This window comes from Larus michahellis, chromosome 18, assembly GCF_964199755.1.
Source record: "Larus michahellis chromosome 18, bLarMic1.1, whole genome shotgun sequence".
Classification (NCBI taxonomy): domain Eukaryota; kingdom Metazoa; phylum Chordata; class Aves; order Charadriiformes; family Laridae; genus Larus; species Larus michahellis.
The window spans coordinates 3,062,186-3,083,204 of NC_133913.1; the positions used below are offsets into that span (position 1 = coordinate 3,062,186).

A 21,019-nucleotide genomic window follows, 5' to 3' on the forward strand; every position below is an offset into this window, starting at 1 on the left:
ACAACAGTGACAAATGGAATGAACTCTCTCCCCTCCTTTTTTTTTTTTTTTTTTAACTTTGTTTTTGTTTCTTCTGCTTCCACATCTAAGAGCCATGTTGTCTCTTGCTGGTTTCCCAGGGATTTGCCCAGAGTGTGGAGGGCCACTGGCCCTTGCTATAGACTCCTCTGTTGTTGTTTGTAGTAAGTCAACTCTTAGTCTTCCCGCTAATAAATATTCAGTAACAAACCAACTGCGTTCTAGCTGCTGTCTGGAAGCAGCACTTCCCCTTGTGTTTCTTTGTATTGATTCCTTTTAATTTGTTCGGCTCTCTTTGCCAGATGAAAGTATGTAAACTTTTACCATGTCAAGGAATTAAAATAAGGTACTTGGAATTCTTTTAAGGTAGCCCCTTGTGTGTGATACTGAGCTCTGAGGCTGCGCAGTGTCAACGTCTGTTCTGGTCCTGCCTTTCTCGCATCCGTTTGCTCCTTCCCTGCGTTCTCCTCATTGCTCTGTTTGACTGTGGTGTGATGCTGTGCTCTGCTTCGTAGATGGTTTCTGTTCTTTAGCATGGGCTACGTTAGGGCCACGGTCTTGGGTCTCGTGTGACCTGTCCCAGCTCAGCCCAGTGCGCGGGACTCTGGCCCATCTGGGTTAAAACGGAGGCAGGAGATGTGTGTGGTGTTTCTCCGAGTCTGCACCAGCTCCGTGGCCGCTCCCGCACCTCTGTCTGCCGCTGTCCCGGGGCGGTGCCGGGTCCGTACCTGTCACCCGTGGGCCGTGGCCGCCCCGCTGTCCCCCGGCCGCAGCGTCCTCTGCTCTCCCCAGGGATCTCCTCCTGGCTGCGCTCCTTCCCGTCTCTGCTGCACCAGAGCCTGGGGTGCGAGACCCCTCCGGTGGCACTCCTGTCCCCGCAGCGCCTGTTCCCCCGGTGCCGCTAGGCGGGGCCCGTGCCCGGCCCCAGCGGCCGCCGATGCCGACCGGGAATCTCCGGCTGCCGAGGAGCAGGAGCAGCCGCTTGTGGACAGACGCTGCCAGCCTCCCGCAGGGCTGCCATGCTCCCCACCATGGCCCTGTGCTCCCCGCCGTGGGCATTGTCCTGCCGGTGCCCGTGGGGAAGGTGGGAGCCAAGGTGGAAACGGGTCGTTGGGGGCCGAGGCGGCTGGAGCCAGAGCTCAAGGGAAGGACTTGCTGGCAGGACTCGATGGCGTGCAGCGCGAGGGGCTCCTCGCCACCGCCAGAAGAAACCAATGTCCCAGGAGGCCTGTGCCAGTATCCTGTGGAAGGATGGAGCATCCCGGGCGGTTGTTGGCAGGAGCGTGGCTCATCCGCAGGAGCAGGGGAGGGTTTGTTGTCCGTGATGGTCACCCCCCAGTCTCAGCGCGGTGGTTTCTGCTTTGCTCTCCAGGAGAAGTGGCAGCGTGCCAGCACAGGCTCTCGAGACAGCTTATATGCAGTGACAGTTAAAACTTTGAGAGGAGAATTAGGGCACAGCAGTTGTGTGCAGACACAAACGCTGCCAGAAACGTAGCCGGCATGGGTAAGGGTCAAGCAATTTCCAGCCTTCTGTTTTACACAAGCTGGCCCTGTGAGATGAGGGAATGGCAGTGGGAGTTCTCCGAAGTCTGAGGTCTGGCTTGGGGTATGCTGAAGTCTCGCCCGTGTCAGGAGAGTTGGCAGGGGGTTTTCTGTACTGTACTCTTTACCCAGCTGTCTGGCAGTCGCTGACTCCAAGTTTCCTTGAGCCAAAAGCTGGCTCTGGTTTTGGTTTCTATAAATTTCGGAGACTATTTTTTGCCACCTCTACCTTTCTGCGCGAGCGAAAACCAGCAGGCTCCTCTCTTCCTTGCTTTGTTTGGGAGACGTGGGCAATTTAGCCGATATAAGAGGTCCTGACGGGCAGTACCTAAAAGCAACCACGTAGCCAAAATAAACACAGGTAGGATGTGAATTCTCCATATTAGGTGCGGGACAGCATGATGGGCTAATCAGGCTGGGGAGCTGAGTTGTGGGAAGAGGTATGTGCACGAAACAGGTCATAAACAAGTTATGCTGCTGTTAGTGAGACATGTAATTTATTTTTTTTTTAAATTCTAGGTTAGCTTTAAGCTGCTGCGGGCTTCTTTCGGAGAAGGTACACAAGCAATTGCCCTTAAAGATACCCGATCGCTTTTCATCAATAAGGTATTGATGCAGGTCTCCTGGCTCTGCGGGCTCAGTTAATTACTCTGCTTCCTGAAATTTCTACTGCAAGATGGAGGTGGATTTCGGGCTGTTCTGTTTATTCGGAAACAGAGCTCCCAGAAAGCGCAGGCTGATTCTTCTGTTGCTTGTAATAAGCTTTAAAAGTCCCCAGCTTGAAAAGTACAGCAGAAATGGACAGTATTAAATATTAGACGTGGCATCCACGGGACGTAGCCTGCAGCGGGGCAGAGGCAGCGCAAGGAAGTTTCATTTGTGTCACCCGTATCCTGCAGAGCCGGGGTGTGTGCTGTGGGGTGGTTTGTCGTGAGGATGTCATTACAGGTTCAGGGTTTCTCTTTTTTTTTTTTTTTTTTTTTTCTTCCCCCAAACACCCGACGCGCACAGGACTAAGAGTGTTCCCACACTTTATTTTCAGACCTCTCCCAGGCAAGCTGCAGGGCTGAGTTGTGATTTGTGGGGCAGTAAGGCCTGTGGAGTTTGTCCAGTTTTCGGAAACTACCGCTGTGCTGCTTGGAAAGTGACCGTCTGTAATTGCAGCCTGCGCCTTGACCTTTAGGGACTCGGGATGCAAAACCAAGAGGCGAAGTCAAAACTGAATGATCTGCTCTCTTTTGTATTTCTCTAAGGAAATGTCGATGTGAGTGTTGTGCCTGCAGCCTTGGCTCCGGTGGTTAGGTGCGTGTTGCAGCACAAGGCTGCTTGAATTCCTGGGAGGCAGGAGGTAGGTCCTGGCTCTCCTCTAAACCTGAACGGTGGCAACGGCGCTTTCTCTCTGCGCTCTCGTGAAACGGATGCCACGTGCTCGGCTTACACCGAAAGGGAATTTTTCTTTTAAGCTAAGCCTAAGTAATCTTCGAAACCTTGTTGTCGTCACTTGTCCAAAGAATGACTTGGAAGTCAGGGCTTCTTTGCTTAGTTTGGGGCTACTCAGAGGCACCTGATTCTGCCACTGGGGGCCAGGTGAAGGTCGGTGAGGGCAGGACACCTCCAAGCCCCGTAGCTCTTGCATCCCGTGTGGCCCAGGCTCTCTTCTCGTCCCTCCTCTCTCCCCATTGCTCATGTCTGTGCCACAGAGCGAGCCCCTCTTTTGGCGCAGCGGCCGCGTGAATTGCCTGCTGTGGCTCCGCAGGCTTTGGTCGGTGCGGCAGCGATGACGTGTGCTGGCACGGAGCGGACATGGGTGTCCCTGGCCTGCACAGCTGCAGCCTGGGCTAAAGAAGGCTGAGGCTGCCAGCGGTGGCGAGGATAATGGAGTGTGTCCTATGGCAACGTGGCCTTCTGCCCGCCCGTGTGGTTGTCTGGTAAGCACGGCCGGAGAACCGCAGGAGGGCCGAGTCCAGGGCGAGATCCGCTGCAGAGGAAGAACTGGAGGCAGTGCTGAGGCTGGGGGGGGGGCTGTCTCCCACCAGGAAACTCTGACGGGAGGAGGAAGAGAAGGCCGGGGTGAGGTGAGGTGAGGCTGGCAGGAGGAGTGGAAATATTGGGTTGAATCTCCAGCCCTGGTTGTCTTGGATGCCTCGTGCTTCTCAGCACCAGCTGAGGGACAGGCGGGGATTGTAGCTAACGCGCTGTGTCTGGTCTACCCCAAGCGTCTGCCGCGTGGCGGGATGGAGCACCGAGTCCTCGTGTCTGGCCCTCTTGTTCTGCCACGGCCTTTCAACGGTGCTGCCAGACCAGCAGAGGCGCCTCCGGTGGGATGGCAGAGGGCAGCTGTCACAACCTTTGGGAGAAATCCTGGCAGCAGCGTGACAGCGGGCACTGCCGTGGCTGCCTGCTCCGATGCCGCAGGTTGGGATGGTTTTGTCCTTGAGGGAACTTCTCAGAAGCTGCACCTCAGTTTATCCGTGAATCGGAGGCAGAGGCGAAAGCCGCGTGATCTTGTTTCCGTGGGATTAATTAGTCGATAGCTGTTCAGAGATGCAAACTAAGAGCTAGTTGTTCACAGCGCGTTGGGGCCTGATTCTCATCCTGAGCTACCTCTCTCCACGCCTGCCAAAGTTTCTCTGCTACTACACGCGTGGATGTGTTTTCAGCAAAGGCTTCCCCGTGGAAGATTTTAAAAAATAAAATAAAAAGTAACTCCAAGGTTGGAATCGCGCTGCCAGGGAGAATGTTTACAAGGAAACAGCCTGATAAACAAGGAGATTCGGTGAGTTGCAAAGAGGTGAAATTCTACAGGGTGGCAACAATTCCCAGTTTGTCAGAGCTTCACGCTGGTCCCAGCCACCTCGGGCTGACTACAGGATCTTCGTTTTTACAGGCAGCCTCAGGAAGCTAGGTTGGACTGAAAAAGTAACAGAATTATGTGAAACGTGTCTGAGTCACTGACCCAGCATCTCCACTAGTTCTTTTAGGGCACTGCTCGAGGAGGAGGACGGAGAAGGCTGCAGCTGAGAGAGGAGATCTGCCCTTTCTGGTCACCACGAATTTCAGATCTCCTCCCCTAGCCTCTCCCAGTCTTTTGTACTTTCCGTGCTAATCCATCCAGCGCAGAGTAAACTGACAGAGGCAGCAGCTAGAAACCCTGCTCTGAAAGCTGCTGGGAGTGCCTCAGGACCAGCAGCAGCATGCACATGAAAACGGTGCTCATCCTCCTTGTTCTGGCTTTAGCCACGATATTTGCTTTGGTCTGTGTGCTGCTGACCAGAGGAAGAGCCCCCAGCACCTGCCAGCACCAGCCCCCGGAGCAGGAGGATCCCGATGACGGCCAGAGCCTGGTCTTTGCGGATCTGACACCCGAAGAGCTGGCGCAAGTGGTGCGGTACCTGCAGGGAAACCTTGGGGTGCAGCTGGTTGACGCCTCGCGTGCGAAGCCCTCGGACAACTGCATCGCCTCCGTGGACGTGCAGGTCCCCGCCAAGGCAGAGGTGCTGCAGTTCCTGGATGGCGGGGGTGCTCGCCCCCGCCGGGAGGCGCTGGCTGTGCTCTACTTTGGGAACCAGCCGGACCCCAATGTCACCGAGTACGTGGTGGGTCCGCTTCCGACGCCGGTGTATCACCGGGACATCACGGTGCAGAAGTACGGGGGGAAGGTGCCGTACCACCGCAGACCAGCCCTGGCTGTTGAATACAAACAGCTTGCAGGGTTTTTAAAGAGCCAGGTGTTCCCCACAGCTCCGTCTTTCATGCGCCAAGTGATGGAGTACGATGGAGCCAATCTAGCAACCCTGACGGCTGCTCCCCGTGGATTCCAGTCTGGAGATCGGATCACCTGGTTCGTTTTGTTCCAGAACGTGAGCGGGTTCTTTGTGCACCCAGTGGGGCTGGAGGTGCTGGTGGATCACAGCAGCCTGGACATCTCCCGGTGGGTGGTGAGCAGGGTCTTCTACAACGGGCAGTACTACCGGGACATGGTCCAGCTGGAGAGCGCCTACGTGCAGGGTCGCATCAGCGTGGAGAAGGTGAGGAAGGCACCGCGGGATGGGGACTTCTCGTCCATGAAGCCGCGAGCCCCGGCGGCCGCGCTGTTGCCTTTGCAGTACGAGCCCCAAGGTCCCCGGTACAGCGTGAGGAACAATCACGTCCTCTTCCAGGCCTGGAGCTTTGCCTTTGGGATGAGCGTGACCACGGGCCTGCGCCTGTTTGACATCCGACACAAGGGGGAGAGGGTTGCCTATGAAATCAGCGTGCAAGAGGCGTTGTCAGTGTACGGCTCCAACTGCCCTGGAGGGATGTCCACGAGGTACATGGACGGGAGCTTTGGCATCGGGCGCTACACCTCCCCCTTGGTGCGAGGGGTCGACTGCCCCTATTTAGCGACGTACCTGGATGTGCACTACCTCGCTCATTCCCAGGTCTCTAGAGTTAGTAAAAATGCCCTCTGCATCTTTGAGCAGAACCTGGGCTCCCCTCTGAGGCGCCACTACTCCAACTTGCAGTCGCTCTACTACGGGGGGCTGGTCAACTCTGCGCTGGTCGTTCGCTCCATTGCGACCGTGGGCAACTACGACTACGTGTGGGACTTCATCTTCTACCAGAACGGGGCCATCGAGGGCAAGGTCCAGGCCACGGGATACGCGAGCTCATCGTTTCTCCATGGGGATGGTCTGCGATACGGCAACAGGGTTTGGGAGCACACGCTGGGTACGGTACACACCCATTCCATCAACTATAAAGTGGACTTGGATGTGGGAGGTAGGTCTGGGTCTAATGCCTGCTATTATACTGGTAAACTCCAGAGGACTGGTGGGATAGCCTCCTGCTCTGTGGAATCCCTCCTAATGACCTCAGAACTCTGCTTTTTCACTCTCCTAACCTCTTCTTTCATTGCAAAGTTATTTTTCTACGTATAAAATAGTCCGTCAAGGTCATGGAGTTGAAGGCGGCGTGAATTGTCTGGGAGCTCTGTGTTCAGCCCAGGGAAAGTATGAAAGGTAGCAGCTGAAAAATGTTTGTGTTTCCTTGAGGCCTCACGTCTGGCAGAGCGCGTGTTGCCATAGGCATGGCCGGGCAGACGCAGCCCTGTCTGCAGGGCTGGAGGCGTGAGCCTGCTCCTCCTGCGCCTGACGCTGGTCCTGGTGCTCCTTCTCACTTGGGAAAGTCCTTTTTGTGTCCCGACTGCTCAGCGCAAAGCAGGGCGGCTGCGCTGGTGCTCTACAGGGCCGAGCTCGTGCAGCTTCCGTCCCTGTTTCTCTTTTGAGGAAACACTTGTAAGTTGGATCCCGTGTCTCGGATACAAAGCCGCTGCAGTGAGCCAGTGAATTCCCCGGCTCCTGCACAGAGTCACGGTCTTTGGCAGCGGATCCCCGCGGAGGGTTATTTGAGTCCAGGAGCAGCTCCTGCTGCACCGTCTGGCGGGCTGAGCGGTGAAGTGCTGGCAGCCGCCCTGGGAGCCGCAAGGATGCTCAGCCCCAAAGGACAGATTTGCTTCCCCTTAAAGGCCGTTCCAGTAAGTGCGGTCCGGGAAGGTGCGAGGGCAGTGGTGGTGCTGGGGGCACAGCCTGGCAGCATCAGGCGTCTGTGACTGAAACCCGCTCCTGTGAAAAGTAGGGGGAGACTGTTTAACGTCTGCACGGGACCAAAGAGATCGCGGGTAGGCAGCGGATTGTGTCCGTTCCAGCCCGAGGAGGAATGCAGCTCCAGTAACCTGTGCTGTCTCCTGGATGGCGGGGAGTAATCGGAGAACTCCGTACGTCAGGCTGCGGCTGACTCCGCTGCGAGCGTTTGGTCCCAGCACGTGTCCTCTCTTGTACCCGCCTGCGATGCAGCGGTTTGTGTGGCCTTGAAAGGTGCTGCTGCTGCTGTCGTTATGGTCCAAAATGGGACTGATGCAGGTTCCCTTCCTGTAAGCAAGGCTTGAAAACATGCTAAAATGCAGGTCTCCGTGGTGGCAAGGTCCTTTTCTGCACTGCTCAGTTCCCTGCTCTGTTTACAGCCCTCGAGCTCTGGCTGCTGCGAAAAACGCTCTTGAGAAGAGTTGTGTAAGATCCCAGACTTGTTCCCGTAGCGAGAGAGGGGGGGGCCCCGTCCCCAGCAGCAGGGCTCGGAGCCACGCGGGGCACTTGAGCGGTGCCCGGCAGGATCCCTGCCTTCCGAGCGCCGGGAAGGCAAAACTGGGTCATCTCCCGCACAGGTTTGGATGCTGGTCTGAGGCTGGTGTGGGACCTGCAGGGAAAAAGGGGCAATTATTCCCTGGCTGGAAGTGAGAACGAAAACATAAGTTCCTAAATTAACGTCGTCGCAAGAGTGGCAAATTGACCCGGTGCTGTAGGGGTTTCAGCATCTCCTGCCTCCTCAAACTGTCTCCACCAGGAGGGCGTGAAGTGGACCACGACCCCTGGAACGCTGTCCTGGGCTGTGGGTGATGCATCGCTGCCGCCTCGCGTGGGGCTGGCCGCGGTGGGGCCAGCCTTGCAGCGGCTGGTGGCTGTGGAGGAGCAGTGGCCTCGCAGCGCTGCGGGGTGGCCCGGGCACCCCGGCCCCGTGGTGGCTGCCTCTGAATGGCTGCTCGGTGCTCTCCTCCCCGGGAGGGTCCGTCGCGCGGGGTCAGGAGTGCCGAACGGTTTCCTGGCAGTAACCTTTTCAGTTCTCTGAGGATCGCGTCTGCTGGAGTGGGGTTGGGATGGCTGAATGGGGACGATGTGTCCTGTTAGTCGTCCTGCAGCCTCCGCTCTTCCAGGTGCGGCCGCAGTTGCTGCCAGGGATTCGGTGGGCGCTACCTGCTCTTGCCAGGGAGCTTCCTCCCATCTCGGCCAGTCTGCCCACAGCTGGAGCCGGGCTGGAGCTGCCAGGTCCCTTCCCTCAGGGTTGGGAGGGTCTTGGAGGCGATGGGGAGAACAGGCACGTGGAGGCGGTGGGAGCTGGCAGGTCTTGGGCGCTCCTGGAACATGGAGGCGCTGGGAGCCGGCAGGTTTTGGGTGCTCCTGGAACATGGAGGCACTCGGAGCCAGCAGGTTTTGGGCCCTCCTGGAACATGGAGGCGCTGGGAGCCAGCCCTTCGGGGGAACGGATCTGGTCCCAGGGCACCGGGGTGCGGGAGGGGTGGATCTGGTGCCCACCGCATCGCTGCGCTCCCGTGGGAGATGGGATGGCATGACTTCTATGACTTGGGAGACGCTGGGAGAAGCAAAGGCCCCTTGGGCAGACCAAGGATGGAGATCTTCAGGGTGTCACCCTGCAGGGGAGAAACCCATCAGTGGCTTGGGGAGTGAGTCAGGCACCGGCTCCCCAGTGGCTTCCTCGGTGTGTCTGGGGTGGGGAGGAAACAGGCTGAACTGGCCGGGACCTGTGATCTGCTCTTGGAGTCTCCAGGCTCCCTCCCCACCTCACAAGTGACGCCTCTACGCCCACAGTCGGCAAACGAATTAAGAGCCTGGTCGGTCGGCGAGGGACGTGTTCTGGAGCCTGCCGCCGAGCCCCGCGCGCTGTCTCTCTGCGCTCGCAGAGATGAACCCCAAACTCCCCTACGTTCTCCTGGTTGGGGCTGGGGTGATAATCTTCATTCTCTCCTGCATGCTGCTGAGCAGGGGCAGGCGATTGCCCAGCTGTGAATCCCAACCCCACATCGTGGAGAAGATGGGGTCCACGAGCCAGAGCCTGGTCTTTGCGGATCTGACACCCGAAGAGCTGGCGCAAGTGGTGCGGTACCTGCAGGGAAACCTTGGGGTGCAGCTGGTTGACGCCTCGCGTGCGAAGCCCTCGGACAACTGCATCGCCTCCGTGGACGTGCAGGTCCCCGCCAAGGCAGAGGTGCTGCAGTTCCTGGATGGCGGGGGGGCTCGCCCCCGCCGGGAGGCGCTGGCTGTGCTCTACTTTGGGAACCAGCCGGACCCCAACGTCACCGAGTACGTGGTGGGTCCGCTGCCGACACCGGTGTATCACCGGGATGTCACGGTGCAGAAGTACGGGGGGAAGGTGCCGTACCACCGCAGACCGATGCTGGGCAGTGAGTATGAGCAGGTGGGAGCATTCTTAGAGACAGTGGCGTTTGCTGCAGCCCCGACCTTCCTGAAAGAAGTGTTTGAGTATGACGGCACCAACGTAGCGTTCCAGACCACAGCTCCTCATGGCTTCCGCTCTGGAGACCGTAAGTCCTGGTTCGTTTTGTTCCAGAACGTGAGCGGGTTCTTTGTGCACCCAGTGGGGCTGGAGGTGCTGGTGGATCACAGCAGCCTGGACATCTCCCGGTGGGCGGTGAGCAGGGTCTTCTACAACGGGCAGTACTACCGGGACATGGTCCAGCTGGAGAGCGCCTACGTGCAGGGTCGCATCAGCGTGGAGAAGGTGAGGAAGGCGCCACGGGATGGGGACTTCTCGTCCATGAAGCCGCGAGCCCCGGCGGCCGCGCTGTTGCCTTTGCAGTACGAGCCCCAAGGTCCCCGGTACAGCGTGAGGAACAATCACGTCCTCTTCCAGGCCTGGAGCTTTGCCTTTGGGATGAGCGTGACCACGGGCCTGCGCCTGTTTGACATCCGACACAAGGGGGAGAGGGTTGCCTATGAAATCAGCGTGCAAGAGGCGTTGTCAGTGTACGGCTCCAACTGCCCCGGAGGGATGTCCACGAGGTACATGGACGGGAGCTTTGGCATCGGGCGCTACACCTCCCCCTTGGTGCGAGGGGTCGACTGCCCATACTCGGCCACCTACGTCGACACACACTCTCTGTCTGAGACCCTGAGCCCCAGCAAGAGAAAGGCTTCGCTCTGCATCTTTGAGCAGAACCTGGGCTCCCCTCTGAGGCGCCACTACTCCAACTTGCAGTCGCTCTACTACGGGGGGCTGGTCAACTCTGCGCTGGTCGTTCGCTCCATTGCGACCGTGGGCAACCACGACTACGTGTGGGACTTCATCTTCTACCAGAACGGGGCCATCGAAGGCAAGGTCCAGGCCACGGGATACGCGAGCTCATCGTTTCTCCATGGGGATGGTCTGCGATACGGCAACAGGGTTTGGGAGCACACGCTGGGTACGATCCGCACCCATTCCATCAACTATAAAGTGGACTTGGATGTGGGAGGTAGGTCTGGGTCTTTGTCTTTCCTTTGTGCCCTCCCTGGGTCCTTTTAGACTCACAAAACTTGGCATTTTTTTTTGGTCCTTACATAGTTTTTGCTTTCCGTGTGTGGGGTAGGATGGTGCGCTGACACGGAGCTGCCTCCCTTCTGTTTTTAGCGCAGTGGGAAGCTGGTGTCCTACAGGGAAAGGTTCCCCTTCTGTCCCCTGCAGTTTCTCCGTGCAGGGCTGTGGCTGGGTAAGGCCATCACTGCCCCGTGCCCAGCCCCTGCCCGCCATGGGGAGGGTCCTTCCCCTCCCGCCTGGGCCGACGGGCCCAGCCCCGACCCTGCCCCGTGGCCCTCAATGGCTCCAGGGCTCTGCAGAACTTGGGATTTTTCCTTCCACGCCCTCCCCCTCTCCCCAGTCCCAGACGATAGTCGGCGTCGCTCAAGCTGGTTTGTTGGGATGTGGTTTCCAGCTCACATTCCTACTTCCTGCAGCTTTGTCGAGCCGTTCCTGCCCGCTCGCGTGCGAATGGGATGGGCGGCCGCTCCCGCCGTGGGGCTGTGGGCACCGCAGGCGGATGCTGGGCTGGCGACGAGCTCCGAGCCAGGGCTGGGCTGCGTTTTGCCGGGGATCCTTCATACAAGGGATCCTTTGCTCACAGCAGCAATGGGAGTGTCGGCTGCAGTTTTCTCGGTCTTCCCCTGCCGTTGATGCCACAAATCTGTCCTCGCGCTCCGGCTGCTGCAACCGCGTTTGCTGCATGCTCCAGCCACCTATTAAAAATATCCCAATTTCCTTTCAGTTGGGAAACACAAATTTAAAGGCCATTCCGGGTGGTTTTAGGATGAGTTTTGAGCGCTTGGGTAAAAAATGGGGGATGGCAAAACTGCAAGAACGGGGAAAAGGCAGATGAAGTCGGTGTCGCTACTGCCACTGGAAGGGGAGGTGTGGGGTTGGGAGTTTTCTTCGCATCAGAAAAGGGAGGAGAATGAGCACGGTGGCGGTTGCTGGCTGTGGATCCTCTTCCGTGGGGCTCGGGCTCTGACACTGACCCCCGTGGTGGTCCCGGGGCTCAGGCCCAAGGGTGGCCAGAGGTCCAGCTCTGCGGTGGCCTTGGCGCAAGCTGGAAACACGCGTGAGGGGAGGGGAGAGGAGCGGGGGGTGTTACACCGTGCGCTCCGGCCAGGACGGGCAGCAGGGGCCAGCACTGGCCCTTCTGCCAGAGCCCCGCTGGCCCATGAGCACTCTCAGCCGGCTCTTTGCCATCTCATCCCCGGATTTCCTTGCCCTTGTGCCCCTCCTGTCGCTCTGAGCCTCCGGCTCACGACTCTTCTTTGTGGAAAGACCAGAACTGCTCCGCCGCTGCTCCAGTTGTGTGATGTGCAAATGTTCCCGCGCCCTTCCCAGTGCTCTCCAGCTCACGGGACACATGCCGATGGAGCGCAAACGCGCTGTCTGGGCCATTGGGCGCTGAGTTAATTAGACTGTGCCTGCACTGGGGAGCAAACCTGTTCTTCTGCACTGGGATGAGGCTCTTGTCCCTCTCGGAGGGCGAGAGTCCCCGTGGATGGTGGTGTCTGCCACAGCGTGGTGTTGCCTGGGTCAAACGTACAGTCGTTCAGCCACAGCCATGGGTGGATGTACACGAGGTACAGTCGTGCCGCCGTGGAGCTGCGGAGCAGTAGCCGCTCTCGCGGGCAGGAGCCGCTGCTCGGAGCCCGGAGTTGGGAAGGGAGGATGGGGAGAGCGAGCTCCGGCTGCAGCGATCTCCGTGGGGAACAGGGGGCTGCGGGCGACGCTCCTCAGCGACTTTGCTTTTGCTTCGCAGGGGTGAAGAACTCCCTGGTGGCCCATGACATGGCGTTTGAGATGACGCGGGCTCCCTGGAGCCCCGAGCAGCAGATAGAGCGGCCACGACTCACCAAGAAAGTCCTGGACACGGAGGACCAGGCTGCCTTCCGGCTCCAGTCGAAGATGCCCCGATACGTCTACTTCGCGGCCAACAGCAAAAACAAGTGGGGCCACCAGCGTGGTTACAGGATCCAGATCACCAGTTTTGCGGGGGACCACATCCCCGAAGCCAGCTCCATGGAGAGGGCCATCAGCTGGGCAAGGTCAGGCTGCTCGGACTTGGAACGGCAGGTTCTCAGAGCGCGGGGGAGGGATGGCATGGGTGTTCCTTGATGGGGAGGCACCGGGCAGACGCTTTCCTGGGCTGGGGTTACTCCGCAGGAGCAGGCTTCTGCTCTGCAGGCTCTCAGAGGAGCCGGTTCTAGCTCTGCCCTGCCCCGGGGGCTGCTCTCATCTCTTTTCTTGTCCTCAGGTACCAGCTGGCCGTCACCCGGCGGAAGGAGGAGGAGCCCACCAGCACCAGCATCTACAACCAGAACGACCCCTGGACGCCCACCGTTGCCTTTGCCGACTTCATCAACAATGAGACCATCACTAACGAGGTGAGCTGAGGTCCCCAGGGCGGGAGCTGTAATACCCAGCGCCGGGCCAAGCGGGAGCCGCCGAGTGACCCCGGCATCGCCCGCAGGAGCAGGGGCTCCACTGGGAGAGCAGCCGCCCCCGGGGAACGAGGGTTTGAGCATCCCCTTTCCTGTGGATCCGCTCAGCGCGCGTAGATCAGAGTGCGGAGCAGAAGCTCGTCTCTCCCTATGGAGAAATGCTGGCAGAACATCAGGAACATCTCCGCGAGGCCAGGGCCTGGCCGCAAGGGTCAGGGTGAGGGCCCTTCTGCTAGGTGGATGCCCTGCGGCTACGGGCAGGGTTTTGGGGAAGGGAGGGGATCCTTCCCGGAGCTGGAAGATCAGCACATGGGAACGCGGCCGGGCTGGTGCCCATGGAGGTCCCCTCCATCTCTCCTGTAAATTCCCATGGCTCCTGCCCAGATTTCCGTCACTGCCACTGCAAGCTTCCGAAATAACTGTGGTCTTGTGGCTCTTCCCTGCCCTAGGACCTGGTCGCCTGGATAACCGCTGGTTTCCTTCACATCCCGCACTCTGAGGATATTCCAAACACTGTGACGGTGGGAAACTCGGTTGGCTTTCTCCTGAGACCCTACAACTACTATGACCTGGACCCCTCCATATACTCGCACGATGGCGTGTTTTTCACCAGCGAGCAGGACTTCACGGCCTGTGAAATCAACCCTCTTGCCTGCCTGCCCAAAACCGCCTCTTGTTTACCAAACTTCCCCCCATTCACCTACGACGGTTTCCAAAACATGAGCAGGTTTTGACGCTACAGGACGGTGTTAGGAGACACAGTCAGAGGCACCAGGTTGACTGTTCTGTCTCAGATTTTCAGTTTTGGTTTTTTTGGTTTTTTTTTAGTGAAGTCGTCTCAATTGATGACTTTAACTTTTTATCGTTGCTTTTAAAATAGTGCTCTTTAAAAGGGAAGCATGATCTTCCTGGCATGATGCCAGACGGGAGTCTGCGTTATCTCTGTTAACTGCTGAATTTGAGTTTGTCGCAGGAGGGAAGCCTGGAGAAAATCCAGTTCCTCTGTTGTAGAAGCAAGTGCTGTGTAGTGCCTATCTCAGGTTAAAAGAGAAAAAAAAAAAAAAAAAAAAGAAAATTATTCTGGTCCAGTGCTCTCTCGAATGTCTTGTTCTTATGCCTTACAGCAGCGTCTGCTCGCGGCACGGTGCTGGGTCTCCGCCGTCTTTCCTGCATCCACAAACCACTCAGCAGCGCGGCTCTGGGCACCCGTCGGGCGCAGGGACAGTCCAGCCGAAGGGCAGGAGGGACGGGCGGGGGAGTCCCAGGGGTCTGGGTGGGGGGAAGGACCGAGACGGGTGCTGGCACCGAGCTCTGGGTGCTCGGGGTGAGGCTGGGGCCAGCCAGGACCCGCTCGGGCTGCAGCTCTCGGGCGCTTACTGCTGGGCGCAGGCGAGGGGAATGGAGGGGACTATTGCGGGGAGGGGTCTCGCTGTCCCTGCGCCAGCATTGTCCCCACGGGCACTTCTGCGCCAACCAGCCCATCTCCAGCCCTGCGGGCGGCCTGTGGCCCAGCCCGGCCCGTGGCAGCCCAATGGTGGCCGGGTTCACGCTCGAGCCAGGGCGCGGGGGCCACGCAGCTGCTGTCGGTGCAGCACGGCCAGTGCCGCTGCCCCTTCCCCAGGTGGGCTCTGGAGCCCTCGTCCCCCTCCTCGCAGCCCCGTGTCTGTGGCAGGACGTATCCCAGGATCAGGAGGCACCTTCGATGAGGTGACGAGCATCGCATCCCTCTCTCCCTCCTGGCTGCAGGACGGTTTCTTCCCGCGCGTGGGTCATTGGCAGCAGCGCGTGACGCTGCGCTGTCTCTGCGCAGGCTGCAGGGCCGTCGCTGGCGAAGGCAGAGCCCTGGCAGGACGGGGCCACGATGCCGCGCTCAGCAGCTCTGCGCAGAGGAGCATCGTCCTTGCCGTCTGCGCTGCCCCTGGCTGTTTGCGTCTGCAGGGTTGAGCGAAGGAGGTGCAGGGAGATGTGTTTATTTCCCCCCCGAGTGACTGGATCTGTCCTCTCCGAGGTCTGAAGCACAGCGTGTGGGACAAGAGGGGAAGGACGGATGCAGAAGCATTAAGTTTACTGAAAATTATGACCCGCTGGGGGAAGCAGAGCAAAGTTGCCTTTTATGGTTCCCAGCAAATCCCGGGCATGTCTGAGAACATCCCTCTGCGAGCTCCTCCAGGCTGTTCCCTGTTGAGAAAGCGAGGGGAAAAAAGAAACCCAACCAAATCCAGCCCCTTTTGTCGGCGGGTCGCTGGGAGGGTTCTGCAGTTGGAAACCCGCCCTGCCGGACTTCGGAAGCTCTCAGTGCCTCGGCAGACATGAACATGAAAACCGTGCTCATCCTCCTCGTTCTGGCTTTAGCCACGATATTTGCTTTGGTCTGTGTGCTGCTGACCAGAGGAAGAGCCCCCAGCACCTGCCAGCACCAGCCCCCGGAGCAGGAGGATCCCGATGATGGCCAGAGCCTGGTCTTTGCGGATCTGACACCCGAAGAGCTGGCGCAAGTGGTGCGGTACCTGCAGGGAAACCTTGGGGTGCAGCTGGTTGACGCCTCGCGTGCGAAGCCCTCGGACAACTGCATCGCCTCCGTGGACGTGCAGGTCCCCGCCAAGGCAGAGGTGCTGCAGTTCCTGGATGGCGGGGGTGCTCGCCCCCGCCGGGAGGCGCTGGCTGTGCTCTACTTTGGGAACCAGCCGGACCCCAATGTCACCGAGTACGTGGTGGGTCCGCTGCCGACGCCGGTGTATCACCGGGACGTCACAGTGCAGAAGTACGGGGGGAAGGTGCCGTACCACCGCAGACCCGTCACCGGCAAGGAGTACGTGGATATCAACGCCCTCATCCAGCGGGAGCTGAGAAAGGCACCCCGTTTCCTTGCTGCGTGCTGCGAGTCCGACGGGACCGACCTGGCCATCCTCACGACAGCCCCACGGGGCTTCAAGTCCGGCGACCGCGTGACCTGGTTTGTCCTCTTCCGCGGCGTGGCCGGCACCGGCTACTACCTCTCGCCAGTGGGGCTGGAGGTGCTGGTGGAGCACGGGGACCTCCACGTCTCCCGCTGGCGGCTGCGCAAAGTCTTCTACAATGGCCAGTACTTTGCCAGCACGGGGGATCTGGAGCATGCGTTTGAGTCCAACTTGCTGGAGGTCGTCAGGATCGAGAAGCCCCAGGCTGAAGCGGTGCTGGGCTCCATGAGACCCCGGCGCCCGCCTGGCACCCTGGGGCCACTGCAGTACGAGCCCCAGGGTCGCCGCTACAGCGTCAGGAACAACCGCGTCACCTTCCAGGGCTGGAGCATCGCCTTTGGCATGAACCCAAACACCGGCCCGCGCCTCTTTGACATCAGGTTCCGTGGGGAGAGGATTGTCTATGAGCTGAGTCTCCAGGAAGCCTTAGCCCTCTACGGCTCCAACTGCCCCGGGGGGATGTCCACCCGGTACTTTGATGGCAGCTTTGGCATCGGCAGGTTTGCCTACGAGCTTGTCCGGGGCCTCGACTGCCCCTACACAGCGACCTACGTGGACCGGCACTACCTGGTGGAGTCAGAGACCCCCAAAACCAACCAAAACTCACTCTGCATTTTTGAGCACGACGCTGCCCTCCCTCTGCGGCGCCACTTTTCCGACTCACACTCCTTCTACTACGGCGGGCTGCGGAAAAACACGCTGGTCATCCGTGCAGTCTCCACTCTCATCAACTACGACTACATCTGGGACTTCATGTTCCACGGCAGCGGGGCTGTGGAGGTGCGGGTACACGCCACCGGCTACATCAGCTCCTCCTTCCTCCATGGCCGAGGCACCGACTACGGCAACAGGGTCGGGCCCCACACGCTGGGGACGATGCACCTCCACCACATCCACTACAAGGTGGACCTGGATGTCGACGGTAGGTCTGGGTGCCTTCGTGTGCGGCCGCGGTTTGCTGTGGGCTGCAGCTCTGCCCGGGGCGCGGAGCTCGAGAGGGTTTTCGCTTCTGCTTCCCAGGGCAGCTGAACTCTCTTGAGACCCAGGACATGGAGTATGAGCTCGTGAAAGACCCCTGGAGCATGCAGCACACCATCGAGCGGCCATACCTCCGCAGGGAGAGGCTGGAGAGGGAGGGCGAGGCAGCGTTCCTGCTCAACACCCCCATGCCCCGCTACCTCTCCTTTGCCGGCTCCAAGCCCAACAAGTGGGGGCACCCGCGCAGCTACCGGGTCCAGATCGTCAGCTTCGCCGGGGAGCATCTGCCCCCCAGCAGCCCCATGGAGAGATCCATCAGCTGGGGCAGGTGGGTGCTGGGGCGCGTGTGGTTGTCCCATCCCTGTCCCCCCGCTGCCACCATGTCCCCAGCTGCTCCTGCCCCCCAGCAAGCCTCTGTCGGGCTGCAGGGGAGGGTTAAACAGCCAACATGCGTATTTTTTTGGCTCTGAAAATCCCTTGAAAAAAGTTGCTCAACAACATCTGTTCATAACAGTTCACAGGCAGGAATCTGACCCCAGATAAGATTAATTTAGAGCAATCACATGTGGTTTTTTTCCCTGTGAGGGCAACCAGGCTGTAGGATGAACTCCCAAGGGAAGCACTGGCATCCCTGGGTCTTGACATCTTCATGCAAGGACAGAATGTCTTTTGGAAAACGCTTGGGATGAGCACGTAGCTGGCTTAATGCCGGGGTGAAATTTAAGGGCTCACGCTCTGGGGGAGGCCGTGGGAGTTAGAGGTGGCCGCGGCTGCAGCGAGTGTGTCGGGCAACGAGCAGCAGCCTCCGCGCCTGGACACGCTCGTGTTTCCCGGCCGTGCCGGAGCGGCCACGGGCAGTGAGAGAACCTCCGTGAGCCCGACAGTGCCAGGGCTGCTGCCCGTCGGTCCCACGCTGGCCCCTGCCAGCCCCTTCCCTCCCCGACCCAGGACAGACCGTGTCCCCAGACACACGCTGAGGGTGCCTCCAGCCCCCGTTTGCTGGTGCAGCCCCCGGTGGTGATGCCACGGTCGCCCTGCCCTGCACCGGCATGGATGAGCCCCTCTGCTCCCTGTGCCGGCAGGTACCAGCTGGCCGTCACCCGGCGGAAGGAGGAGGAGCCCACCAGCACCAGCGTCTACAACCAGAACGACCCCTGGACGCCCACCGTCGTCTTTGCCGACTTCATTGATAACGAGACCATCACTAACGAGGTGAGCTGGGGTTGCCCGGGACGAGGGGAGTCGAGCACTGTGGGCACCGCTCCGGCTCCTGCCCTGGCCAGAGGTTTCACCCATCCTGTGGCCAAAACGGGTGGCCACCAGGCTGTAGGGTCCCACTCAGCCTGACGGGGTGCCCGGCTTCCCTCCTGCCCAGGACCTGGTCGCCTGGATCACCGTGGGGTTCCTGCACGTCCCCCACGCCGAAGATGTCCCCAACACGGTGACCGTGGGGAACGGCGTCGGCTTTTTCCTGAGGCCCTACAACTACTTCGACGAGGACCCCTCGGTGAACTCGCCCGACAGCGTCTACTTCAGCGGCGAGCAGGACGCCGGAGCGTGCGGGGCCAACCCGCTGGCCTGCCTGCCCCCTGCCGCCGCCTGCGCCCCCCACCTGCCCCCCTTCCGATACGGGGGCTTCCTCAACCTCAGCCTGGCCCCGCCGCCCGGCGGGCTCTGACGGGACGGGCCTGCCGCTGCCCCATCCCCGCCAGCGCGGGCGGGCGGCCGGTGCCCGGCGTGGGGCGCGGGCCGGGTCTGCCACCGCGGGACGCAGCGTGCTCAGGGTCAGGTTTTCGGAGGAGCTCAGCTCTCGTTTCGGGACTGCGACCAAAGGCAGACTCCAAGCCTCTGAAAAACAGCCCCAAGGGGTGATTTTTTGGAGACCGCATCCAGGAGGACACCCAAAGGGATGCGGGGTGCCCGCGGCCGCTCTCCTCCGCTGGGGCCGGCGGGGCTCCTGCCATCTCGCCGAGGTAGGTTGGGGCACGCAGGGCGATGGTGCCGGCCGGGGCTGGGCACTGCACAAACCCACGGCTCCCTCAGAGCCATGGTCCACTCCGAGGGTTTGCCCAGGGTGGCGGGAGCGGGCGGCATGGCAGCCGCTGTGGCCCGGCCGCAGCCCAGGGGCCGTGGGGAGCCCGAATTGTCCACCCTGGTCCCGTGGCCACTGCAGGTCCTGGGCTGCCGGGGCCCAGGCGCTGCTGAGCTCTGGCTGCTGCCGCGGTGCCAAGCCCTGGGGACGGGGACGGTGGGTCGGGCTGCGCCAGGAGCCCACGGGAGGAGCACGGGACACACGCTCCCTGGGCTGCGCTGCCCATGTCCACCCTTCCCCAATAAACGGGCACTCGGCTGCTTTTCCTGACCAAACTGTTGTGTAGCTCATGGGTGCTCCTGCGGCTCCTGCCGGCTGCCGAGGCTGTGGGCGCTGGTGCCCTGTAACGGAGGGTCCTGGCTCAGCTCCGGCGCTCACGGGGTCCAAGGGCCACAGGGCTAGTACAGCACCCGGCACGGCTGCGGGAGCGTGCTCCGGCCATGCTCTTGGCCCCCGGGTGCTGGTGGGAGGCTCCTGACAGGGAATATGGGACAAACAAGGGAGTTAATGTGTAACTCCCCATTAATCGGTCCTGGCCTTGGCTGCTGCCCGTCTGTGCGCACAGCCCTGGGCTGTGGGATCCCGCAGCCTCCAGAGCCCATCCCCGCTGCGTCAGGCCGGACGCATGGAGGGGTTGGCGAGGGCGGTTCAGCCCCAGCCCCACGGCCCGGCCCTGGCATGTGGCTGCAGTTGCCAAGTGCTGGCCAACGTGTCCCTGAGGGGACATCCCGGGGGTGGGCATCATCCCCTCTGAACCCTCGCCGTGGAACTGGGTCTGCCCAGGGCCACCCTGCGATGGGCTCGAGAAGCCATAACGGCGGCGGCGTTCAGGAGCCGGCTGGGCTCGCTGCGGCGCAGGGAGGGGATGTCGGGCACGAGTGGGCAGCTCCCGGCCACGGCTCAGCACGAGGCTGCGGCGCTCCCTGGGGTGACAGGGGGGACCGTGCCACAGAGGCACCTCCAGGGCTCGGGGGAGCAGGCGGGATGCTCCCTGCGAGGGGAAGGTGGCCGCCAGCCGGCTCGGTGCCGGCCGCTGTGTGCCCGGGTGTTTGCGAGCGCTGCCTGGACTCTGCCCGTGTGCTGACGCAAGCAGGCGTGCTCCCGAGCTGGCAGCGACCCGGCTCGCCGACGGCCCCAGACCTTGCGGCAAGCTGGGAACTTTCTGGATGAACCATTGGCACCGCGTGCGGCACATCACGTTACGGCACACGCGTGTGCCGCGCCTCCCGCAGCTGCATCCGGTGCCTTGGGAACTGCGGGGACACCGTGTCCCCCAGCCAGCCCCTGTCACCGCAGGCACACCGCAGGCTCCTGGGCTGCCAGCCGATGCTGGGCTCGCTGCGCTCAGACCCCAGTGCCAGAAACAGAGCACCCCCAGTCTGGCCCCATTCCTCCCCCGGGAAAGCCACCCCGGCCAGTTTGCAAGGCACGTCCCTGGCCGGTGGCACTGCCAGCGCGGCTGCCCGGTGCAGGGGATGAGCCAGAGCCTGGCATGGCGCTCCCAGAGCCGGTAGCCAAACTGACCAGGGTGCAAAACCTCATTCATGGTACCCAGGAGCAGCCCCTGTAGCCCCGGCTCCATGCGGCGTCTGCGAGGCCGGGGATGCACCTGAAGCGCAGGACACGGAGCCGGCGCTGGGAGACCTCTGCCGTACGGACCCCGGCAGCTCCGGCACAGACCTGTCCTGTGGCACGTGCAACCTCGCCCCCGTGCAGGGGACGCTGGCCTGCGCCGCGCCGCTGGCACACGGCTCTGTGGGCAGCGTTCTGCTCGCTCCCGCGCCCGCCGGCAGGGAGGAGGTGGCAGCTCCTGTCCCCTTTCCCAGACTCTCCCCGCTGCGGCCCCAGTTTTCCTG

The 21,019-nt window shown here is 60.8% G+C and overlaps 2 protein-coding genes and 1 pseudogene across 2 annotated transcripts; all 3 read left to right on the forward strand.

Annotated features, from left to right (window-relative positions):
• The first annotated feature begins 4,681 nt into the window (after positions 1-4,681).
• LOC141732823 (amine oxidase [copper-containing] 3 pseudogene) lies at positions 4,682-6,545 on the forward strand (annotated as a pseudogene).
• Positions 6,546-8,995: 2,450 nt separating this feature from the next.
• LOC141732822 (amine oxidase [copper-containing] 3-like) lies at positions 8,996-14,003 on the forward strand. The gene is made up of 4 exons (XM_074562242.1): positions 8,996-10,642; positions 12,455-12,740; positions 12,950-13,079; positions 13,586-14,003. The coding sequence occupies exons 1-4, from the start codon at positions 9,073-9,075 to the stop codon at positions 13,868-13,870; spliced, it is 2,271 nt and encodes a 756-aa protein (XP_074418343.1). The 5' UTR covers positions 8,996-9,072; the 3' UTR covers positions 13,871-14,003.
• Positions 14,004-15,415: 1,412 nt separating this feature from the next.
• LOC141732821 (amine oxidase [copper-containing] 3-like) lies at positions 15,416-18,882 on the forward strand. The gene is made up of 4 exons (XM_074562241.1): positions 15,416-17,015; positions 17,114-17,399; positions 18,154-18,283; positions 18,447-18,882. Exons 1-4 carry the CDS (start codon positions 15,446-15,448, stop codon positions 18,747-18,749), a joined length of 2,289 nt encoding a protein of 762 aa, XP_074418342.1. The 5' UTR covers positions 15,416-15,445; the 3' UTR covers positions 18,750-18,882.
• The last annotated feature ends 2,137 nt before the right edge of the window (positions 18,883-21,019 follow it).